General features: G+C 52.3%; 6 protein-coding genes and 1 non-coding gene across 7 annotated transcripts; 1 reads left to right on the forward strand and 6 right to left on the reverse strand.

Moving 5' to 3' along the window:
- Positions 1-41: 41 nt before the first annotated feature.
- Positions 42-3,640, reverse strand: STEHIDRAFT_125898 (uncharacterized protein). Its single transcript, XM_007310400.1, has 9 exons — positions 3,385-3,640; positions 3,286-3,322; positions 3,066-3,206; positions 1,837-2,355; positions 1,207-1,734; positions 1,019-1,129; positions 815-935; positions 559-723; positions 42-492 (listed from the first exon to the last, which is right to left on the reverse strand). Exons 1-9 carry the CDS (start codon positions 3,561-3,563, stop codon positions 257-259), a joined length of 2,037 nt encoding a protein of 678 aa, XP_007310462.1. The 5' UTR covers positions 3,564-3,640; the 3' UTR covers positions 42-256.
- A 326-nt stretch (positions 3,641-3,966) lies between these two features.
- STEHIDRAFT_172606 (WD40 repeat-like protein) lies at positions 3,967-10,513 on the reverse strand. The gene is made up of 13 exons (XM_007310401.1): positions 10,493-10,513; positions 10,398-10,427; positions 10,231-10,343; positions 10,030-10,180; positions 9,841-9,962; positions 9,463-9,785; positions 9,360-9,410; positions 9,090-9,294; positions 8,857-9,033; positions 7,257-8,800; positions 4,236-7,203; positions 4,157-4,168; positions 3,967-4,090 (listed from the first exon to the last, which is right to left on the reverse strand). Exons 2-11 carry the CDS (start codon positions 10,415-10,417, stop codon positions 4,912-4,914), a joined length of 4,998 nt encoding a protein of 1,665 aa, XP_007310463.1. The 5' UTR covers positions 10,418-10,427; positions 10,493-10,513; the 3' UTR covers positions 3,967-4,090; positions 4,157-4,168; positions 4,236-4,911.
- Positions 10,514-11,401: 888 nt separating this feature from the next.
- Positions 11,402-16,894, reverse strand: STEHIDRAFT_172607 (uncharacterized protein). Its single transcript, XM_007310402.1, has 4 exons — positions 16,767-16,894; positions 15,410-16,681; positions 13,173-15,217; positions 11,402-13,102 (listed from the first exon to the last, which is right to left on the reverse strand). Exons 2-4 carry the CDS (start codon positions 16,579-16,581, stop codon positions 11,883-11,885), a joined length of 4,437 nt encoding a protein of 1,478 aa, XP_007310464.1. The 5' UTR covers positions 16,582-16,681; positions 16,767-16,894; the 3' UTR covers positions 11,402-11,882.
- A 419-nt stretch (positions 16,895-17,313) lies between these two features.
- STEHIDRAFT_115791 (uncharacterized protein) lies at positions 17,314-18,352 on the reverse strand (the record flags this gene model as incomplete). Its single annotated transcript, XM_007310403.1, has 3 exons — positions 17,314-17,456; positions 17,649-18,265; positions 18,333-18,352. 3 exons carry the CDS (start codon positions 18,350-18,352, stop codon positions 17,314-17,316), a joined length of 780 nt encoding a protein of 259 aa, XP_007310465.1.
- Positions 18,353-19,185: 833 nt separating this feature from the next.
- STEHIDRAFT_162745 (uncharacterized protein) lies at positions 19,186-19,824 on the reverse strand (the record flags this gene model as incomplete). Its single annotated transcript, XM_007310404.1, has 1 exon — positions 19,186-19,824. One exon carries the CDS (start codon positions 19,822-19,824, stop codon positions 19,186-19,188), a length of 639 nt encoding a protein of 212 aa, XP_007310466.1.
- Positions 19,825-20,777: 953 nt separating this feature from the next.
- On the forward strand, positions 20,778-20,859 carry STEHIDRAFT_t282. Its single transcript has one exon. It is a non-coding gene; the product is annotated as a tRNA-Tyr (tRNA).
- Positions 20,860-21,111: 252 nt separating this feature from the next.
- On the reverse strand, positions 21,112-22,683 carry STEHIDRAFT_87288 (aryl-alcohol dehydrogenase; the record flags this gene model as incomplete). The annotated part of the gene is made up of 7 exons (XM_007310405.1): positions 21,112-21,237; positions 21,306-21,481; positions 21,545-21,739; positions 21,821-21,971; positions 22,035-22,259; positions 22,318-22,399; positions 22,457-22,683. The coding sequence occupies 7 exons, from the start codon at positions 22,681-22,683 to the stop codon at positions 21,142-21,144; spliced, it is 1,152 nt and encodes a 383-aa protein (XP_007310467.1). The 3' UTR covers positions 21,112-21,141.
- Positions 22,684-23,004: the final 321 nt, after the last annotated feature.

Genomic DNA, 23,004 nt, shown 5'->3' on the forward strand with positions numbered 1-23,004 from the left:
GACGCCATAAGCTGTTGATTATTTAGCAAGGGTTGGCAGGGTGACCAGCCATAACTCGACACGTATTTCATTTCCAGACTGGTAACATTCCATACATATAATCTTCACTAACGAACTTCCAGTCAGTTATTCTTCCTTAACGTCCATTCACCCAAACGACCACCACGAACATCCACCCACCTTCATCACTTTCCCCTCTTCCCATTCCTTCGCTCTTCGCCTCCATCAACCCACAGCATGTTCTTCACCCCCCAATTCACTCCACAACCTCGACATAATTTGCAGGGAACAAACCCACTTCTCCCCTGGAATCTTTCCCTTGCCACCAGTCATCACTCGCCGCCTCAATCTCTGTGATTCTATCCCCCTCACGGAACGAGATTTCGTTATCCTCCGCGGCTTCGTAGTCGTATATGGCAATGGCGACGACGCCTTCGTCTACTGCAGCAGCGGGTGGCTCGGGCGCGGGAGGAGCGACGGGGGCTGCTGCAGCTGGAGGCTAGAAACGAGTACTGTGGGATTAGAGAAGGGTGTATGGGGAGAGGAGAGAAGACTTACAGGAGGAGGAGGAGGCGGAGGCGGAGGGGGTGGGGGCGGGGGCGGGGGTGGGAGGGGGAGGCGCTTCAGCCTCTGGTTCAGGCTCGGGTCCGGGTTCGGGCTCAGGCTCATAAGCCGGTTCGGGAGCAGCACCCTCTCCTTGCTCGAAGATTTCGACGTAGTTCGCTAAAGGCCAATCGCGTCAGTTCATACATTCTGGGAGGTGTCACAGGAACGAGTATGGTGCGAAAGGAATGGATAGACGAAGATAACGCACCAGGGAACAACCCGCTCTTCGCTCCTCCTTGTCCGACACCACTCCACCACCCCTCATCCACCATCTCGATCTGTTCGATTATCTCGCCCTCGACGAGAGCCATCTCGTTATCTTCTGTTGCCTTTTTGTACAAAAGGACAAAAAACACGATGATTAGCACAACGTAGGCTTGCTGGAAGCGACAGTTCCAGAGAAACAACGAACCTCATACTCGTAAAGTACGACCGCCACAGTTCCCTGTCCACCTGCAGGGGCGGCATGAACTGGCTCGGGTTCAGGCTCCGGCTCCGGTTCGTGGATCGCCATCTGCGCCATCTGTAATGCCAGAACCGGATTTGCAGTATCAGTAAGATTCGACCTTCAAAGATCAACCACGCCAAAATCAGACTTACCTGAGCAACAGGAGGTGGCGGCGGCGGTGGAGGAGGAGGTGGAGGAGGTGGATGAGCCTCCCACTCTGGCTCAGGCTCTTCCTCCTCTTGTTGCATTACAGGCGGTATAGGAGGTCTGCTGGCCGCCGGGGGTGGTGGCGGCGGCGGTGGCGGCACATATTCTTCGTCCTCTGGCTCCGGCTCGGGGATACGAGCGGGTGGGGGAGGCGCCGCAGGAGCAGATGGTGGGGGAGGGACACTTCTACTGGCGGCACCACCACTGAAGGAACCACCACCACCGCTGAACGAGGGCGTGACAGCTGCAGGAGGAGGGATCGAAGCTCCCGCAGCCCGACTCGCTGCCTCTTCTTCCTCTGCCTGCTTCTTCGCGAGCGCTTGACGTTCGCTCCAGGTTAGTTTCTTGGCACCGCCAGCGGGGGCACCGCGCGAAGGTGGTGGGGGAGTTGACTGAGTTTGTTGTTCGAATGCGGCGAACGGGTTCTTGAGCTTCTTCGGGGCAGGGAGGGAGACAGGTGTCCACGCGGTACCCTAAACATGTCCAGGTCGATAATCCAGAATCAGCCCTCGCATTGCATCTCAAAAGAAAAGGAAAGGCCGAAAATGATGTCGAAAGAGTGAATAGGTACGCACCACCGGTCCAATCTTATCTTCCTCTGCCGGCTTCGTAGACACCTTACTCTCAACCACTGGCGCTGGAGCCGCAGGTACGGGTCTTGCAGCGGCAGGGGGCGGCGGAGGTGGTTGGCTCGCAGCAATCCTCGTTGGAGGCGCATCATCGTCCCACGCACCAGTCGGCGCCTTACTCGCACCCACACCTTCAGATCGAGCAGCAGAACCTCCACGAGCGGCACCTGTTCCACCTCCACCTGTGAAACTAGCCGCAGGCCTCGGCGCACTTGGGATAGAGGGTGGCTTTGATGCGGCCGCGGTGGAAGGCTTCCAGCCGGTACTTGCGGCGGCGGGTTTGGAAGCAGCTGGTGGAGGGGGGACGGACCGAAGTTGGTTCAGGTCGGGGCGACCGATGGGGACGTAGTTTGTTCCTACGGGGGCGATGGGCTCGGCTTTACGGGGTGCTTCGTTTTGGAAGCTATATTTCGCGCCTGATGCTGATTCGACGCGAGACATGATGATAGACGGGGAGACGTCGGCCTGTCATGTCAATAAAAACGCGTTGATAAGTACAAACATTGTCATTTAGAAACAGAGGATGTGAGGCAAGGAACCGAGAGGAGAAGAGCGACAGACCGCCACGGATGAAAGTGATGGCAGATAACCCGAGAATGTTCAAGCTATCGGGTACTGCACAGATTCTCAGGACTTAGTACATGATCTGCTTAGGCTATTAATTTAGTTTAGAACATGTCGCGGCTTCTAAGAGTGCCCAGATGTCCATATCAAGGTGATATTCTAAACCCCAGACTCATACACGTCGATGCTCTGGCGTCGCACTGCTCTGGAGTAGTTGCGTATGCCGCTACGCCTGGTCCGTGCCGACGTCGCAGAATGGTGCCCTACACCAGAGTGGCACTACGACATCCCAGATATCCGACTTTGAATAGATCCCTGATCTTTGAAGGTTTTAAAGAGACCAAGAGGAACCAGTGCCAGAATTAGAATGGCTTTCCAGGAGGTCTGAGAATCGAGTCCCAGGTTGACGATTGCTGGTTCGTCGTCCTTGAGCAGACCGCTCAATCTCAGCTGTGTCTAGCAAAGACATGAAAGTCATGAAATGCGGTCCATTGCTATTCAACGTTCGTTCATCCTCTGTCCAGCAGCTATGTCGCACATGGGACTGACTCGCAACCGCAGTATAGCCACAACACCTTTGCAGATAATGGCTGGATTTTCAAAGTACGCACCTCATTGCGAGCACTGATGACCAAGTGTGTGCCATGTAGGAAGCGAGCTACTGCGGAGGCGTGCGTTGGGAAGAGACCTTTCTTGGCTACCGGAACACCATCACCACACCAGTTGATCTGTACGAATTTCGGGAGTTGACTCTAAGAAATGAGAACAGATGTCAGACCTTCTATCCCCCATCCAAAAGATATAGAAGCAGTCAGAAAAGGCGAGACTTACGTTCGGGTCCACTACTCGGACGAAAGCATACTGAATCCTGTCAGAGCATTGCAGCGTCAATGTACTTCTCCATGTCTTCAGCGTGCGAATCAAACGTACTTTCCATCGGAGAACTCGTCTTCCAATTCCTCTAGACCACCATCACCTGTTGACTGCACCTTCAAATCATTCCCACCTTTATCATACGTGAAGATGGCCCAGTCGATACCGCGCGAATTGACGACGTCGTTGTACGCCTTCGCGATGTCCGGGCTGGACAGATTAACCGTCAGAGACATCGGAGCGCCTCTCTAGTATAGTTATCAGAGCTTAGGGTATTCGATATGCAGGTCCGAGCAGTGGAAGTGGGTGTAAAGGAAAAAGAGATGGTACGGCTGCTTGTCGCGGTCAATTGGCAGTGCTTGTTCTGGGTTAGGGCGATTACGTCATATGGAGGGTTACATTATGAACTTGGGCCACAACGCCACACTTCCTCGCTCGTCTGGCTTGACATTCATCTCAAATCTGATACACGAATGTCCTTTACTATTGGGGAAGACAACGCTTGGCTCGGGAAATATTCGCGTTGGCAGAGACCGAAGCGTATGACGGAGCGAAACCTGTGTTTGCTAGTCTGATGTTCTCCGTAATTGTCTTCCACGCTCAGTTCTTCTCTTCCTCCCACCACCATGTCCAAATCCGAGCAGTCGCACCTTCCCCCTTTGGTCTCTACTGGTGTCTTTTCTGTGAGCTGTTCTGTTAATATCAATGCGCCGAAGCAGAAACTATGGGATGTGTTGCTTGATTTTCCCGAGTACGGAGAATGGTAAGTTACACCTCTGTATATAGGTGTTGTCCTGGACTTCACTGAGATTCATTTTGGTTACTATAGGAACCCGTTCGTGTAAGTCGCATATGTTCTTTTTTTACCCATCGTTCTTGTCCTCACTACTATCTGTACTGGACGGTAGCCGTGTTCAAACACTCGTCGATCCTGAAACCAAGGCTCCCCTTCCGTCTCCGGCTGCGTCGCAGCCTAAAGTTGGTCAACACCTCCTCATGAAGGTCCATATCCCACCTACGATGTCCGATACCTCCAAATATCAAAAGACCGAAGAAATCATCACGCACGTCGATCACGAGGAATTTCGTGTGGCATGGAAGTACGCCACGCTTCCGAAATGGTTGTTGGGCGCAGAGAGGTGGCAATGTCTGAGTAGCCTTCCTTCCCCCGACGGAGGGAAAGAGATGACGAAGTACGAGACGAGGGAAGTGTTTAGTGGTCCGTTGGCGTATATCATGAAATGGTTTATGAGGAAAGGTCTGGAAGAGGCATTTGCTGCGATGGGTGATGCGTTGAAAGCACGGTCTGAGACTGGAGCACAGGACCAAGGAACGCTATAGGAAGAGTATAAAAGGTTTGATAGACTGATATAATGCTCTCCCCGTCAATATTATCCAGGCTACATATATGATCCAAATGGCCTAACGGTCATGGCGATAACACGGCCGAAACATCTATTCAGATAGTCTGTCTCCATAATGGCTTCATCCCAACGCGTTAGCAGAGTACAGTGTATCGACACAAACTAGATACAGAAACTCAACGAATCAAACTCCTCACATTTAAACAACCGCCTTCAATGCTCATCCGGAATAACACTTCGCCCACTCCCCTCCATGCACAAATCTCGTGAAATCAAGCCGCGTCTCCGCCGCATTCAAGATACGCGCCGTACTCGGCCTCGCAAGCGTCGTCCGGTGCGCACTCGGCACCCAAAACAATAGCTCACCCGACGTCCCTCTGACCCACCCATCTTTCTCTAGCTCATGTTGATCTCCGAATTTCTCTTCCTCCTTCCCTTCCTCCTCCCCATCCTCGCCGTCGTGTCCCTTGGTACCGACAGTGGTATCCCAAATGCGAATTGTGCGGTCGGCGGAACACGAAGCAATATAACGATCGTCGGGGGAGAACGCGACAGCATTGATCCTACTCGTATGTCCATTGAATGGACCAGCAACAATATCTCCCGTCTCTGCGTCCCATACACAAACACTACAATCCCACGAACCCGACGCGATCCGTTTCCCATCTGACGATAGAGAAACTGACACGACTTCCGCATTGTGTCCGTGGAAAGGACCCGCGATAGGCTCTCCGGTAGATGCATTCCAAACGCATAAAGTGTTGTCGTCCGAGCTAGAGATGATGCGCTCCCCATCGGGTGAGTACACGAGCGATTGGACCCAGCTTTCATGCGCAGGGAATGGCCCAACGACTGTCTCTCGGGTCTCGATATCCCACACGCGAATGGTATTATCGCGCGAACCAACTGCAACACGCTTGTCGTCAGGGGAGAACCTGACGGTGAGGATGCCCCAGAGATGTCCTTCGAAGGGCTCGTGGACTAGTTCACGGGTGCCGACGTTCCATATGCGGACCGTCTCGTCGAAAGAGCCTGAGACGAGCATTTGACTGTCAGAGGAGAACATAAGTGATTGTACGGGCTGATTGTGGCCTTCGAGAGGTTTTCCGACTAGTTGTCCGCCCGCTGCGCTCCAGATACGAATGGTGTTGTCTTCGGATCCCGACGCTATGAATTGTCCATCGGGAGAGTATGCGATGGTTGTGACTCCGTCTGTATGTCCCTCGCATGATCGCAGAACGGGTGTGTCTTCGGCGGTTCCATCGAGGCGCCACTGAATGATATTGTGATCGATAGAGCCGGTCACTAGCTGATTCCCGTCAGGAGAGAATGCGAGGGATGTGATCGAGTCTGTATGTCCAGCTTGTGGCGCATCGTCACCACTCCCATTAACCTGCAAGTCCCATACGCAGATTGTCTGGTCGACGGAGCCTGACGCCACGCGATGTCCATCAGGTGAGAACGAAACAGTTCTGACTGGACCAGCGTGTCCGTGGAACGGCCCAGCGATACAGGTCCCTGTCTCGACGTCCCATACACGTACGGTGTAGTCCGACGATCCCGATGCGACATAACGGTTCTCCTTGGGGGAGAAGGCCACAGAGTAGATATCTCTTGTATGGCCTTGTAGCGGTCCCGCGAGGAGGTTCCCGTTCGAGAAGTCCCAGACACGAACACTCTGGTCGTGCGAGCCGGTAGCGATACGTTGCCCATCCGACGAAAGCGTCATGGATACGATCCAACTCGTGTGCCCGGTGAAAGGGCCTGCGACGTGCTTGCCAGTAGTAGGATCGTAGACCTCAAACATCCCATCGCTTCTGCTCGCAGAGATATAATGCCCAACACAAAACATCCTATCGATGCCTTCAATGCCGTTCGCGTGCCCTTCAAACGAGACTGCCGCGCTCGTCTCCGTGGACGGATCCCATATACGAGTCGTGAAGTCCCTCGAGAACGCAAGAACGCGATAGCTGTCCGGAAGAAATGCGACCCCAGCTACACCGTGTTCGTGCTCAAGGAACGAAGTGAAGATGACATCCCCGGTGGTAGCGTCCCATATTCGGACGGTGTTATCCTCAGAACCTGACGCGATACGGCGGTCGTCAGACGAAAATGCGACGGACATAATTGGATTCCCATGGCCGACAAGGGGGCCCAGAACCTGGGCTCCCGTTTCCGCGTCCCAGACGGAGACGTTCCAATCGTAAGAGCCGGAGACGATGGAGCGACCATCGTGCGAGAAGGCGATGGACGTGACAGACTTTCCTGGTTTATGAGCGGCAATCTGCATTTGCAGTGTTGGCCAGTGGGGTGCGTGACCCTTTGCAACATAAAATGTGTTCGGAAGATGTGAATGATTGAGTTGGAAGACTGGGGACGATGACGGGGAGAACGGGATGGCGGATAGGTAGATATGAGGCGTGCTTTCGGCTATGGGCATCCCGAAGTAGCGCACAAAACGGGATACATCTTCGACGAGGTCCGCGAATTCTTCGGAGACAGTTCCTGGCTCCTGTAGAAAATCCAATGAGTCACATTTAGCGCACTGGTAAGTAAATAACTCACCTTCTCACTGGCCCCAGCGAGCCATTTCTTTAGCGTCGCGAGAGCAGGAGTCGCGAGGTTCATAGCTCCAATTAGACTGAGGACCTCGATCCAGAAAAGAAGTTTCTCGCGGAGAAGCGATTCCGCCTTCGCGAGAAGATCGTGGTCAAACGAGACGTGGTCTATATGCTCGTCCCAAAACCGGCACGCATAGGAAAGATGGAACGGTATCTTCTCCTGCACTCGCATGTCGAGGTCGGGGATGTGCACGTTGCGGAAATGTGAAGTCTCGAGGTCACATATGTTGAACTGTAGTGTATCGAGCATAAGACCAAGACAGGCATGTGTAAGAAGACGGTCGGCGTCGTTGAGATCTATGAAGAACGCCCCGCTCCGCTCTTTGCTGGTAAGATAGTCTCGAAAAGAAGTATGCAGGGGAATCATGGGCAAGACCGATGTTGCGTAAGTGACGTTGCTCAATAGAGACCCCATGCCATCGACGACGGAACGTACGACCTCTTGTAGTTCATCTTGCGGAGCATCAGGAGCATGTTGACCAAGAGCGATCAAGGAGTTTTGAGATAACGGCTCGAAGGATGCGAGTATTTGGCCCATGACGAATCGAAACTGTATCGGAATATCTTCGTACTTCTCAAAGTCGGGAAATAGGGTTCTCAATACCGTGTCGTAGAGTTCATCAAGTTTCTCTTGCACTCTACTCTTGCCTTTCTTATTTACAAGAATGTCGAAGGCGCGAGAGGCCGTCAAGCCTCGAGGTGGTTTCGCGATAAAATCGCATGCGACTGCAGCCCACTGGAACAACCGACCCGCCTCCTGAGCCAACTGCATGCAGTCCTCGTCCGAAAGACGAGGGGACAGTCTCGAGCGGGTGTAGAAGAGGATATCTTGCTCTGTGTCTTGAGCTAAAATATTGTCCTCCATGCGAAGGACCCCGATCTCTGGCCGATTGCTGAAGGCTTCTTCGAGGTCGCTCTCCGGTCGCGCGGTGAGGAGCATGCGGAAGTTCTCGGGAAGCTCGTGAGCACTGTTGGCTAGGGCCGAAACGAGACCTTCTCGTGTTTCTTCATCGCATTCGTCAAGGCCGTCGATGACGATGACCATGGGTCCAAGAGTGTGAAGATCCTTCAACTGGTCCAACAGGAGGCGCGTAAACAGAGATCGACAGTCACGGTTCCCTAAACGAAGGGACGTGTCCCCGCGGATGGTCTTCACCAAGGCCTTCTTGAAGGACGGATTCTCATCAGATAGGTCACGAGCCAGTGTCGTGATGGGAAGGTGAGGCGGCTGCTGGAAGGATTTGTCGAAGACGAAGGAAGATGTAAGTCTGCCCATATCCTCGAAACGGCGAGCGATTTCGTGCGCGATGGACGATTTTCCGGAGCCTGCCTGACCGAAGAGGACCAGCATGCGTGAAGAATCCGGGCTGTGGACCCATTCTTGCAAACGGTCTAGGAACTGGACCCTCGTTCCAAGGGTGCAGCCTTTGGCTGGGTTACATCGGGCTCCGTCGCCATATGGCAAATCGCGAAGCAATGCATCCGCATCTAGATGAAAACTGAGCTTTGAGTGCTTCGCATATAATATATGTGGATAAACCCACCGATCTCAGCAAGCTGCTGCGCAACATCCTCAAGATCATCTGCAAGGCGTAGCACGCAGAGCTTTGTGGTGATTGTTGTCTGATTAAGAAAAGCGTCGCGAAGCTCCCCGAGAACAGTCGTGTACTTTGTCACCAGACTGTCAGCCTTGCTTACGACGTTTTTCAATAGTCGTTTCCCTGCAAAACACAAGACAAGGTCAGTAGAGAGTCACCTTCGATATTGCGATACATACAGAAGTTTATATCCTTTGCATACGACTGGATGAAGTGTCCGCACTCGCCCGTCTGCTGAAGCATTTTAGTTATGATCTCGGCTTGTTTGGGGTCGTGACAGCGGGCTTCCAGATCCTCCGCCGCATGAACAGTATCCATCATGTCCTTCAGGGCCTCGAGTAGGGTCCGTACTTGATCGTCACGTTCCATTTGGGTGGCGATAGCCTAATAGATTTTCGGGACATTGAGTCAGTGAGGAACAAAAAGTAATGTCGTAATAGACGACTTACCTTGGGAATTGCGGACAGAATAGCCCATGCTATATTTGCATACGGATGAATCTGTCAAATACTCGTGAGCAGATGAACACTAAGACACAGACTATCAACTTACCGCGGCTATCCCGTCGACGATATTTACCAACCCTTCTACCTTTTCCATCATGGGTTCCCATATCGCATACTGGGCTTTGGTGGTGGTCACTGCACTGACGACAAGTTGCGAGTCGGCTAGAACGGTGTTAGCCGTACCCGAAATATCTTTCATGTTGTCGAGGGCCAATTCAGCGACAAAAGGCGCGGCCACAGGGGCATCCTCAGACGATGCGGCCTTCTCGGCGGATTTGGACGTCGACGCCGATGTCTTGAACATGACAACCACTTCGAACGCGCTTTGTCTTCCACGAGGATCGACATATGCGATATGCAAAGAGAACCCTATATGTCCCGCTTGATCAGCATGTCCTCTCCACTGACGGCCTCGCATACGTACGTTCGTTGAGACGAGCCTCCAGTTTCTCGGGAGACAGGCTATATGTGCCGACGAGATTCGGCTCATGCATGCTCCTTTGAGCGTAGACCTGTATCAATACTTGAGCTGTTGCATCTAGAACGCTGAAACCGGGCAGCCAGGCCTGTCAGAACCGACAACGAACGGCAAAAAAAAATTGAAACACCTTACAAGCCGCTCAACGTTTCGTCCCATTTCGCAACGCCCTCTTTCGGAGGCAACGCTTTCGTCTGCTTGATGGTCAGCGCGTGTGTGATACGCACGAAGAACGGCCTCTTCGAGAGAAAGGATACAAGTCGGGGGAGATTTCGAGCTTCGAATACTGAGAGAAAATGAGACAGATGTTCGCAAGTCTTAGCAGTGGATACGTGCCTTGTATACCGAACTTTTCTCCGTCTGTCATCACCAACAACTGTTTCCCCGACACCCCCTTCTCCGACGTCCCTTTCTCCGACACACCCTTCTCTTTCTCAGTCGCTGAGGAGCTAGACGATACGATCGTCAAGAGGAAGAGCGAGAAAAGAATCCGTTTGGCTCACCTGGCTCCCTTTTCCGACATAGTTAGAGGCCTAAAGGAAGTTCAACATTTCGGGAACATGAGCCTCGTATATGCCATGACAGAACTTATACGCACCTCGACGATGATGGCTGGCCCTACGCTACGCCGATAGAATGCTGAACACAACAGTAAGCTATTTGGTGGTTGAGAACGATGAGGAGCGAGGGCGTGCGAGACGCCCTTCGGTCGTTTTGAACCCTGTTGCTGTGTGTTACGGGCTGATATGACCTGAGAGATTCGGCCCTGTCGCAATACACCTTCCTGTGTATAGCCAAAAAGGAACTTTGGAACCAAGAACTCCTGGTTATCAAATGATACGTCGGCGATTAAAGCACAGTGTCTTCATTTTTTGTGTCCAAACTAGCGAATTCGATGTTTCTCAGTCGGGCGAGCATTGAAGCTTATTGAAGTCAGCAAACTGCATATTCTGACCAACAAGCACGGATTTTTGTGGGTATTGGACGAGCAATCCATCGAACGACGAACAGGGTGCGACTGCGCTTTGTCATGAAGATTGATATTTTGATCTGGATTCGTTCCATCACTGTGATGATCAGTCGCCAATCATATGCCCATACTACGGTAGATATCCCACCTCGTGCTTCGACAGACTTTTCCCATTTCCAAGTCGTTGATCTTCATCGACACAGATCAACGACAGGTGACTCTTGAGCGCTTGAGTCTCAGTGATTCAGTATGTGGCCAGTTCAGGGCCTGACAGTTTTGCGGTCAATGACTTTGCTCTCGCACAGATATTTTCTAAGAACTGGCTTTGGAAGAAGGCAAGAAGAATGAGACAGTGGAGGACAGGAGGTGTGGAAGAAGAACAAACCTGAACGCCTGGAAAGAAATTTCCCACCGTTACGCTTTGGTTCAGGCGCTTGGCGGCTTGGGTGTCACAAGCTGATGTGGCGCGCATCCTCCCCTTCGGGATTTGGTATCAAGACCAGTGTTTTGCACCTTCCTACGCGATGGACATCAGGGGAGAATTATACCATCAACTGGCGTGCACATAAAGATACTGTATATACATGGATAGCTCCGACTAACGAGACAGGATGAACAACAGACCAGTGGCACAGGAATAAGCAAACAGATTCAGAACGTAGCAAAGCACAGTGATAAGAGACAGAAATGAACACAAAGGATAAAATGAACGTGCCGATGTAAGTACCGAGACAAAAGCTCAGTCATAGTATATATAGAAGGAAGCGCGAATAAAACATGAAAATAAAGAGCGGAGAGCGCGAGATACCAGTGGATAGCACCAGATCGTTAATGAGCGACAATTGAACAAACACGAAGAGAATAAAAAGTAAGCAGAAACAATGAAAATATATGGTATAGATACATATCCTCCGTGAGAACAAACCAAAACGAAAGAGAAGGGAATGATATCTTGCTATACATCCTGAAGAAAGGAACGGTGGAACGAGACAGAAAACTTGCAGAAAACACGACCACATTACGATCCCTCAGCGGCCCCTGAGTCCGACACACCTCCGCCTGTGTCAGACTCTCCACCGGTCTGCGCACTGGGTGCCTCGATGTTGATAACACCCTCCTCAATATGCATATCACCCTCCTCTTCCACAGGAACGCCCTCGATTATCGCCGGAGCATGAGAAGGCTGAGATAGATCGACCTCCCCTGGAACCGCATTTTCTTCCTCAGCCCCCTCCTCAGCAGCCGACATACTAACCATCGGCGCACTCTTCCTCCTCTTCCCAATCCCTCCTGCAATCCCCATCCCCAATTCTCCGAATCCTTTCCACATATCCGACATACTCCTCTTCAACACTCCCTCCCCTCCTTTCTCCTTCTCCACTTTCTCCTTGATCTGTTCGCTGGATCCAGCAGCAGACCCGGATCCGGACCCACTCCTTCCTCTCCCTAGCCCAAACCCTCCGACATGAAAGTCCAACGAACGACCCCTCCTATCCATAGCAGGCGCCACACCCCTACTCATACTGATTTTCCTCTTCCCCAGTGCCACAGGTGACATCGCCCGTCTCATACCTACACCAATCCCACCTCCACCTTCTGCAAAGACGACTCCAGTACTAGCGGAAGCTGAAGCAGACGTCGCAGGCGATGCGGTACTAGACTGCGTAGACGTCGACGGCCTGGACGAGACCGGCGCGATACCCATAGCTTCGAGTCCTACACCCAATGGCGGGATGACGAACGAGTCGCTTCGAGATTCAGCTCGAGTCCTGCCACCGCCGTAGCCATACCGTTGTCTTCGTGTTCTTGTTTTACTACCTCCAATCCCATTCCCATTTACGACATCTTCTGCTGAAGGCAAAGTCGTGGTCGTGGGTACAACACTATCGTCGTTGAGATTCACAGGCGCGTCGACAGGGGCAGCAGCAACATCGTCGTCAATCGTAGCGGAGGACATCGCCATGGGATTGGCAGAGAAAGTGAGCGAGAGCGCAGAGGCGGAGGCGGTCTGTTGGCGTGGATAGCCGTAGCTCTGATTTCCTGATGCGGAGTAACCCGCAGCATTTCCTGCCTGTGCCTGTGCCTGTGTGGTGCTCGTGGGCGAGTCGGCGGTAGAGGGACGTCCATGACGGAACCGGGATGAAGTTGTGAAGATGGTTGGAGACGCGAAGGCGGCGAGGAGGTTGCGGGTAGGTGAACGGTTGCGTGTGGGGAGGGTGGCGGAGAATGGGCGAGGAGCTGGTATAGATGGACCACAGAGATGTTAGTACAGTCATATGTGTGTGAGTAGAACAACCCAAAGACGTACCAGAAACTTCCTTCTCCGCCCCTCCCTTGCCCAGTTCACTCTCCAACTCCAACGCCCTCCCTCCTAACTCAAGGAACGACATGTATGCATCATCATCCTCTCCTCCATTCTCATTCTCATCCACGTCCGCGTCCATATCTCTTCTCTTGCCCTTACCCTTCATACTAACCCCATCCACCGACACGACCCTTTCCCTCTCTTTCCCTCCACCCACCGCCACCCCCTCGCCATTGACAGAAGCACCAGGCAAAGGCGGCATATCAGTCGCACTAATCCCTCCCAAACTCCCACCTCTACTCCTCCCTCTCCCATGCGTATGCCCCTTACCCTTGCCGTGTACACTAGGCACCCGAGTGGAAATATCCGCTCTTGAACGACTCCTAGACCTCGACCTCGCCCGCCGACTCCTCACGCTCTTAACCTCGTCTCCTTCACCACCCTCCTTAGCTTCTGACCCTGAGCCCGTACTCCAGAGTGACGACTGAACGATCGGCGAGCCAGATATCCCCGCCGCCGTACCCCCAATCTCACCCAAGATCGGACTCAACCCCGCCCCCAACGTCGGCGAATCCGTCGTTGCCGTCCCACCCAAAATCGGATTAGCACTACTAGTACTAGTCGGGCTCCTAGCATTGACCTTCGCGGTGACCCTCGCTGGAATCCTCAGTGACGCTTTGCTAGCCCTCATACTCCGTTTCCTCGCCGCGCTCACCAAGGACACCTGCGACACTTGACTCGATTCTGAGAGACGACGGTCGTGCTTGGCCGTGGGGGTCTTCTGGTCAACGGGTGATGATGACTCCTGATTAGATAAAGCGGTCGAGGTGTTCGGTATCGCAGAAGGGTATGATGAAGGAGGGGCGGACGATTTTTCTTGTACAAGAGGTGGTTTATCATCTTCTCCCTGTTGCTGTTGTTCTGCAAAATCACCCAACCGAGGCGAAGGAATCATAGTGAGTCGAGCTTTACTCGCCACCGCGGTGCCCATGACGCCTACGACTTGGTGGTCTTGGGTATTGATACTTGCGTTATCGCGGAAGGAGTGGCCGTCGATTGTAGATTCCCAAGATCCGGAATCGTTTCTTTGTAGTTGAGATTGGGGGTCGAGGAGCGGGTCGGTGTGAGGTGAGGAGTCGATATCGGGAGTGGGTGCGGTGGGGAGTGGTAAGGGGTCGGTCTGAATGGAAACGTCCAGATGTATCGGAGGGGGTGACTTGACCGGTGACGGATTCTCCGAAGTTGAATCTAACAGCCCAGCAGCCTCCATCTTCTCCAAAAGCTCCCTCCTCTCCACTTCCCACTTCTTCCTCTCACCGATCCACCACCCTTTCTCATCCTCCCACTCCCTCCTCTCCATCTCCCAACTCCCCCGCTGCCTCTCCAACCTCTCCTTGTCCTTCCGCCACGCCTCCTTCTCCATCTCCCAACCCTCCTGCTTCGTTTCCCAGTTCTCTCTCTCCAACCTCCACGCATCCCTCTCCACATCCCAACTCGCCCTCTCCCCATCTAACCGTCCCCCAACCTCAACAGCGATTTTCCATCCCTCCTCCCTCTCCTCCTCCCACCCCTCCCTAACAACCTTCCACCCTTCCCTTTCTTCCCTTCTCTCTCTCCTCTCCCTCTCCAACTCCCTCGTCCGTTTCCCATAACTCGTATTCAGCTTACGGAGCGCGACAGCAAGCGCAGACGTGAGATGGTGTGCATGCAGCGCCGATAGTTGTGTATGGAGATGCGTAGCGATCAACAACTCGCTGATCAAATCTGCTTGTATGGACAGACTATTGCTCAAAGACGTGGTCAGGGAGGCGAGCGAATGCGAGTGTTGAATGGACGCAGTTGAGGGTGAGGGCCCGCCCCGTTCTGGTTGTGCGTCGTCGGGGAGCGAGGAAGAGGAGGAAGAAGAACAAGCGAGTGCGTAGAGTGACTGGAGATACATCTTTTTGCGACCTTCTTCGAAGCGGTGTTTGGCTTGGAGGATGCGGCGTTCGGAGTCGAGACGGTCGAGTTCGGAGAGGAGGTCGGTGGCAACAGAGGGTTTTAGAAGTCTGTTGCGTCAGAAGGAGAATTGGTGAGGAATTAGTGAACGATACAGACAAGATCTAAGCAAGGCGATGGATGAGCGAAACCGGGAGAACGATAAACGTAGTTCGTGCCACAATGTGGCCGCGTAGCTCTCTGGCCTTATTCGGCTGACCGCGAAGTAAAGTAACCACAAAACAAAAACTCGGAAAACGCACCTTATAAACCTAACGTCCGCACTCTCCCTAATCGCCGCACTAACCAACGCCTGCAATTCGCCACTACTCAGCGTCCACTGTGCAGCCTCCAACGTTAACGGCTTATACCTCGCGTAATCCTCATCTCCAATCGCACTCAGATTCAATGGCAGATCTGGGAACTCGATGGGGATTAATGGTGGGAGTGGTGGCAATGGGATTGGAGCTGATTTCGGTGTGTTCGAGTTGGAATTCGAGTTGGAATTGACTGATTTGACGGAAGCGGTTGAAGGAGGTGCGTGTTGATACACAGAAAGCGAGGTCGAAGGACGAGATGGAAGAGGCGAGTTTCGGGACGGTGTTGAGGCTCTTGGTGAACTTGACCGTGGGCTCGAAGAAGTCGAATGACGTTGTTGATGCGGGAACGAGGTCGTAAGAAGCGGAGAAGGCGACGGTGACTGATGAAACGAATCTCGTGAATTGAACGGAGGCGGTATTGATAATGAGGAGACTGGGGGTACTGTGGCGATGGGTGTAGGGCTCGAGGAGGGTAATCGTGGGGGTGGCGAGAGGGGAAGGTCTCGTGTATGTAGTTGGCTCGGGTTCGGCGATGGTTGGAGTGGTACCCGAATCGTCACGTCTTCGTCCAGATGGACTACTGGCTGTGATGGTGACGAGAATGCTGTGGTGGACGGGTCGGGAGTATGGATACGAGAACCAAAGTCGGTGGCGCTGTAGGCCGGTGGACTTTGCATGTCATGATTGAAATCTGGTTCTGTATTTGAGTACGGGCCGTAGAGGATACCAGTGGACGCAGTAGACAGTCGCGCGCTGTCGCTCGAGTGACCATGAGCTGTCGACGAAACAATTGAAGGCGCGAGTAAAGACTCCGAATCTGTTGTGGCACTCGGGTCCTCTACAATCGTTTCGGGTATCACGGCTGTCACAGGTGTTGACACTGGGATAGCAGTCTCCGTCGACGATGACCCAGAGATAATGCTCTCCGGTTCGTCCGAGAAATTCGAACCATACGACGTCTCTCGCGCACGTTCGTCTTCCCTCGCGCCCACAGCCGACGCAGCACTCGCGTTGCTTGGACGTGTTTGTCTCCTCGAACGAGGACCAGCAGGACCCAGTCTCGGTCGTTCGCGTCGAGCAGGTGAAAGTAACAAGGATGGACCAGGCTCTTCCATGGCTGTCTGCGATGATTACAAGGACTTCGCCAGAATCATCCGGTAACGAGATGGGCCTGTTGCATAGATGTTGGGAATGGGAAAAGGGCAAGATGAAGACCTAAATTGGGGAGACAGGAGAGGAGATACGGCGAATATAAGATGAATCAGAAAACCTGTACGGTCTGTGATGATGTATGACGCACCTCGTTCACAGCAAATAATCTTCAAAGCAGCTCGAGTACCCAAATATCCTTGCTCTCTTCGTCGACAGATACGACAAACCAAGTCCAGAAAAGTATTTCCGCTCAAAGATTCGAAAAAGCGAGACAAGCGGGACGACAGCAAACGTGTTGATCCCAGCTCGCGCGTGCCCTCTCCATCAAGCGCTCAGCGCTCGACATCCTTTCCCATCCCCATCCAGCTTCCCCGCCTATTTTCTCGAATCAAAGAATCATGTGTGGGCGGAAACTTCGATGGTCCGAGTCCGAGCCATCGTTTTGTGTTGAAAATCAAAATGGTGTTGAGTTTTGCCTCGCATCGTATTTGCATTTTATATGGACCCATTTTCCCGGCCCGCGTGAAATGGGCCCAAAACCCACTTGCCAGTGCACAGCGTTGGTCTGCTGTCTACAAATCTGCTGTGAGTATGTCTCTGACTCGCGAAAAATGTTGACACTATTCGATGCATTTTACAGGTCGAACATGAATATGCATGAATGCAGAGCAGCCGAGAAACCTTTATTGCAACATTTATGGATCCAGGCGCTGAAGCGGCTCCTTGATCGGGACGAAATAGCGTCCATAATGAACGCAGCCGGCGGTTGAAATGCACACCTTGTTTACGTCCGGCCTCCTTCCGAGAGTCGCCGTTGTGGTCCAAGTTTGTTCGTGAACTTGTGGCATAGGTGCTGGCACTCAGGATGACTCGTCTGGAACTTCGGGCAGCACATCAGCGAGAGGCTTCAAGAAAACCAGAGGCATCGTAGTAGGTCAAACGCATATTAATCTATTATAGCACAACGCACAACTTACACCCACCACTGACTCGTAACATTACGCTACAGACACATCGCTGCGTTACTCACCACGCATCAAGGCCTCGATTCTCATCCTCGTGACCCTCGCATCCCGCACCATATCGAGTATGTGCCCCAAAGGACTCCCCCTCTCGCCGCCTTCTTCCAACCACTTCGTCCACTCGACAATCCAGTACAGCGCGTCCAGAGGCGCAAGAGGCTGGGGCTGCTCCGGCGGGCTTGCACGACCGAAGAAGTGCGACAACAATCCGATCGATGCGTTCGAGCTGCTCTCTCTGGATTTAGGGAACCGAACGACCGACCTCAATATCGTATCATGGCACTCCCCAAAGGTGAATCCATCGTTGAACTCCACTAGAAGGTGCATATGGGCGAGTCGTATGCTCCGCCTGCCTTCGCTGATGCCGTTCTTGAGGTCGGGCAGCTTGTAGGACCCTCCGCAATGAGCGATCCCGGCGTTCTGGGGAAAATCGGTTCTGGATGGGTCGATCCATACGACGTAGGCGAAATATTTGTTGTTATAATCAGAATTTATCATGGCAGGAACGAATACGAGGCGCAAAGAGGCCGAGATACGTCTGGTGCTTGCGTCGACCTCTTCAAATATGGCTATGAAGAGTTGGTGCGTTCCTTGTCTCATGGATTTTTCGGAAGTATCTGACCAACTGCGAATAATAATCCTCAGACATCAATGAAAGTACCTTAACGAAGAGGGAGTAAAATGCGACGTACACTATTGATTTAGACGACATCTAGATAGAGGGGTCGGTGATCTGTTGGTGATGGATGGTTTGAAGAAAATCTGGAATGACGGCAAGTATCCAAGCGAGCGAAGGGCGAGAAAACCAGAGGATGGATGCTCACGAATATAGAGGGTCTGAGAGGATGAGTGATCTTCAAGCTTCAAGGCGTTGGCCTTTTATACCATTCCCCTTTATCCGAAACGGGCGAGATAACAATAACCATTATGAAATCTGGGAGGTGATGGGAAACACGGCACTGTCGTGTTTGGCATAATAAAACCAAAGAACAAGACAACACAATTTGAATAATCAGAGAAACGGCAATAACAAGCAAGCGTCGGACAAAGCGAGCTCGAGTCTGTCTGTTTCAAGTCGGGGCATTCTGGTCGGAACCCCCACCTTGTTTAGGTCTGTCCTTCTTCCCAAAGTCACCACTGTGGCTCAAGGTTGTTTTGACCTTGTTCGTAACGTTGTGACAATCTTGTGGCGTAGGTGTCCTTCACAATGACTCGACTATAGTTTCGGACACGGGAGATGTCAGACTTGTTCTACCGGGTTTCACAGGATTGGAGGTAATCATCGCAAAGACGGAAAGATAATAGTATTCATCGTGACTAGGAGGTCATCGTCGAGTTGCACCTTGAAGATCATTATAAAAAAGTAAAAGAACGGGAAGGTCAAATGGATTTGCCAGTGTGGCGAACAGCGCATCAACGACAGATCCCAAGAAACCAGAGGCATCATAGTAGGTCTAGGAACATATACTAACCGATTATACAACACACGACTTTCCACCGACCACTGGCTCATAACATTACGCTACAAACACATCGCTGCGTTCCTCACCACGCAGCCTTCTTGTCAATTCCGAGTAGAGTCGTCATCCTGACGCTCATCCTTAAGGCGTTGATTTTCATCCTCGTGTCCCCCGCACCCCGCACCACCATATCGAATAGGTCTCCCGAAGGATTTCCCCTCTCGCCGCCTTCTGCCAACCACTTCGTCCACTCGGCAATCCAGTACAGCGTATCCAGAGGCGCAAGCTGCGCGCTGGCACCACCGAAGAAGGACGACAACAATCTGGTCGATCCATTCGAGCTGCGCTCCGATCTGCACTTAGAGAATGAAAGGATCGACAACTGAATCGTCTCAAGGCATTTGGAAGATGTGTATGGCCAATCCTCGAACTCTACCAGACGGTGCATATCGGCGAGTCGTGCGGGCGCGCTCCACCTACCTTCACTGCTGCCGTTCTCGAGGTCGCGCAGCTTGTAGGGCCCCCCGAGATGAACGATCCCGTCCTGGGTGAGATCGGTCCTGGCTGGGTCGATCCATACGATGTTGGCGAAATATTCGTTGTTGTCGAAATATTCGTTGTTGTAATTAGACTTGATCCTGGCGGGAATGAATACGAGGCGCACGGACTCGGACTCGGCCGAGACATTTCCGGTGCTTGCGTCGAGCTCTTTGAAGAAGCCCATGAAGAGTTGGTGCATTCCTGCTCTCATGGATTGCTCGAAAACAGTTGACCAACTGCCGAGCCTTAATATTCCTCAGATTAAAATGAGATTATTTCAACGAAGGCGTAGAATGCGACGTACATTGAGGATCCAAACGACATATGGATAGAGTAGACTTGTCGGTGATCTGTTGGTGGTGAGAGGTGAAGAAAACCTGAAATGACGACAAGAATATAAGCGAGCTAAGGGCGTGAAAACCAGAGTAGGGATACTCACGAATATAGAGGGATCGAGAGGATGGGTGATCTTCGAGCTTCGATGCGTTGGCCTTTTATACCATTCTCTTTTGTCCGAAACGGGAGAGATAACAATGGCCATCATAAAACCTAGGAAGCGATGGCAACACGGCACTTCCGTGTCTGGCATAAGAAAATAAAACAAAGAATTAGGCCAGCAATGACAAAGCGTCAGACAAAGAGAGCGGCTCGAGGTCCGATTGGCGCCGGGATGTTTGCGGCCAACCTGTTTTGGCACTGACGTCGTCCTGGATCAAGGAATGGATTGTCGAAGCTTCGGCGATGGCAATGAACAAAGCGGTCGCGGGAAGACCCTCCGAGTCGTGTTACCAACGTGTTGCTTGCGTGTTGCGTCGTCACGATGGTTGCACGGCGGCCCCCGGGCCAGCACGTACTTACTGGAACTTGACTGGAACCATTGGCAGGCCCGGTCATCAGAGCAGAGTAGCCAGCTGAGATTCAATAGCAAATCTTCTGTTTCCACTAGCAGAACTTACAGAGAGACGCCGACCGTGAAGAAGCAAAAGGAAAACAGAGGTGTAACTTTTTTCAAGGCGGAGACCATGTGCGGAGGCCAAAGCGGATGCCGAGCGACCGGACCGGCTTGCTCGGCTTCCTTGACACTGTGGCGCCGTAAACAATATCGGGTCTACATTGATGAGTGCTGCTGCAAGTTATCCCTCGATAGCTCAATTGGGAGAGCGCAAGACTGTAATTGGAAATCATCTTGAGGTCGCTAGTTCGATCCTGGCTCGAGGGATTGCGGACCGGCCTTCGTTTTTTTCGTTGCTGGAGGAATAGTTTCAATTCGACGCCTCAGCGGGTTTTCCGAGCTTCCTACAAGCACGACGTCCTCTTCGAATCTGATACATGGTGCTCAAACTCGTACTCAAACTTGTACTTTGTGATCATGAATTATAATTGCCTTCACACGAACTCAGCATTGGAACCTTCAGCTGAGGCTAATTTGACTACTACCGCATAACTCACGTACCCACGATAGGAGCGCCTGACAACGTATAATCTGAGCACACCCCTCCGTTCACTTCTCATGTGCAATAGGTGCTAATAACGGTTGGGGATCGAACGTGGCGGACGATGTAAGAATGAATGGATACATTCCCGATCCGTATTGCCCCTGGTGTATAAGAAGACATGAGATGTTGTTAGCAGATGGTCAGGTTAGACGTCGAGGAGTGTACGCACGAAAAAGTTTGAGGGGAAGCCCTGGTCAAAGGGCAATACGTCGTCGATGAACTTGACATTCTCATCGCTCAAGCTGATACTCAAGGCCTCGATGTTCGCTTGCAGGTGCTCAGCTTTCCGCGCTCCCACTATCGGGAAGACGTACGGTGCCTTATGCATCACATAGGCGATCGCGACTGCGACGATGACGCTAATAATCAGGATATGCGACGGATGCAGAGAGAACAGTGTAAACACACCGGCCGTTATATGCTTTGCCCCAACCTTCTCAGCTACAATTCCAAGCGCGTTACACATCTTCTTCTCCGTCTCGTTCCTCTCCCAGGGTCCAAACATCGTTCTTCCTTTTTCACCGGTCTTGCGGCGGGTCTCCTCTTCCTCGTCCGATCTGATGTGACCGCCGGCCAAAACGTTCCAGAAGGTGAGGGCAATACCTGTGAGAGTTGAGGGGCACAAGAAGCATTTTTGGCGTAAGACAAATCGGTGAAGACTTATAAAACAACATGCGAGCTCGCCTTCATGCCGACACATTGGCAAAATCTCGCGCTCGATGTCGCGCTGCAAAACGGAGTACGCCGCTTGGTAGACAACGAACGGTGTCTTACCGTTCCATTTGGCGTACTCGTTCGCCTTCACTACGAACCAGGCTGGAGAATCAGAGATACCCTGAAGTCCAATGCACAGACCTAGTGAGTATGGAGAGCGGGAAACTATCGAAAACAAACTCACGAGATACAGGACTTTACCCGCGAGAACTAGCTGGTGTAAGCCGTCCATTAATTCTTCGACAGAAGTATGAAGGTCCCAAAAGTGGACAAAGAAGATATCTATGTAGTCGGTTCGAAGGTTCTTCATGCTTTGGTCGAGGCTAAGGCGCATGCTCTTGAGGTTGTTACCGACGTAGTTAGGATGCAGCTTGATGCTGGGATCTCCGCGCTTAATGCTGCTCGTGTACTAGAGGACTTCTGTCGAAAACCGATCCAGGACATCATGACGAAATGAACAGACAGACCTTCGTAGCAACGACGACTTGATCCCTTATATTTCTTTCCTGCATCCATTCGCCAATGAATGCCTCAGAAGATCCATCTTGGCTATTTACACGATCAGCGGTCAGCTCTCCAAAAGCAAACGTGAACGAAGAGGCATACTAATTGTTAGCGGTGTCGATGAAGTTTCCGCCGGCATCAAAGTAGGCGTCGAGGAGAGCGAAGGACGATTTCTTATCCGTTGCTCCAGCCCCAAAAACGGACCATTTATCGCCGACGGTGCCGCCGCCGAGAACGAGAGGGGAGACATGCAGAGCCGCGCGCGGGGCAAGTTGCCTATAGCGTCCAAGTTTTGTTTGTGGAGGTGCTGGAGCAGCGTAGAGAGACATGGCTAACAACTGGACAGTATCCTGACGAAAGGCGGGCACAGTGGTGTTTATATATCTATCAGGTCGTGACCCTAAAGGGAGCTCGTCAGCGACCGGCCAGCTTATTGATCCGTGACAATGGCGTTCGTGCTCTGCAAATGCTCGCTCGAGACACTTCAAAAAGCATAGTGTACATGTAGGAGATCAGCCCCTATTGGCCCACATCGAACCCTGAACAAACTCGTTGCTCTCTGCCCACTCCGGTCCAAGACATCGCTGCTCTCGAGTCTGCAACATCCGATCGTGCGCTGACCAAACCTGTAAATTGCGCAGCAAAGGCGT

The sequence above is a fragment of the Stereum hirsutum genome (genome assembly GCF_000264905.1).
Source record: "Stereum hirsutum FP-91666 SS1 unplaced genomic scaffold STEHIscaffold_20, whole genome shotgun sequence".
Classification (NCBI taxonomy): Eukaryota; Fungi; Basidiomycota; class Agaricomycetes; order Russulales; family Stereaceae; genus Stereum; species Stereum hirsutum.

Excerpts from the sequence above, each read along its gene's own strand:
- STEHIDRAFT_125898 (XM_007310400.1), bottom strand. The coding sequence starts at position 3,563 with ATGTCTCTGACGGTTAATCTGTCCAGCCCGGACATCGCGAAGGCGTAC. Across the intron at positions 2,356-3,065 it reads TCATCAGTGCTCGCAATGAG|GCCGACGTCTCCCCGTCTAT; the intron begins GTGCGTACTTTG and ends TTGACATGACAG. Across the intron at positions 493-558 it reads CTCCGCCTCCTCCTCCTCCT|CTGCAGCAGCCCCCGTCGCT; the intron begins GTAAGTCTTCTC and ends TCTAGCCTCCAG.
- STEHIDRAFT_172606 (XM_007310401.1), bottom strand. The coding sequence starts at position 10,417 with ATGTCGGAAAAGGGAGCCAG. Across the intron at positions 10,344-10,397 it reads ATGTCGGAAAAGGGAGCCAG|CTCCTCAGCGACTGAGAAAG; the intron begins GTGAGCCAAACG and ends CGTATCGTCTAG. Across the intron at positions 9,034-9,089 it reads TGCAAAGGATATAAACTTCT|GGAAACGACTATTGAAAAAC; the intron begins GTATGTATCGCA and ends TGTGTTTTGCAG.
- STEHIDRAFT_172607 (XM_007310402.1), bottom strand. The coding sequence starts at position 16,581 with ATGGAAGAGCCTGGTCCATCCTTGTTACTTTCACCTGCTCGACGCGAA. Across the intron at positions 15,218-15,409 it reads GCGGACGTTAGGTTTATAAG|ACTTCTAAAACCCTCTGTTG; the intron begins GTGCGTTTTCCG and ends CTGACGCAACAG. Across the intron at positions 13,103-13,172 it reads GGCGGAGAAGGAAGTTTCTG|CTCCTCGCCCATTCTCCGCC; the intron begins GTACGTCTTTGG and ends CATCTATACCAG.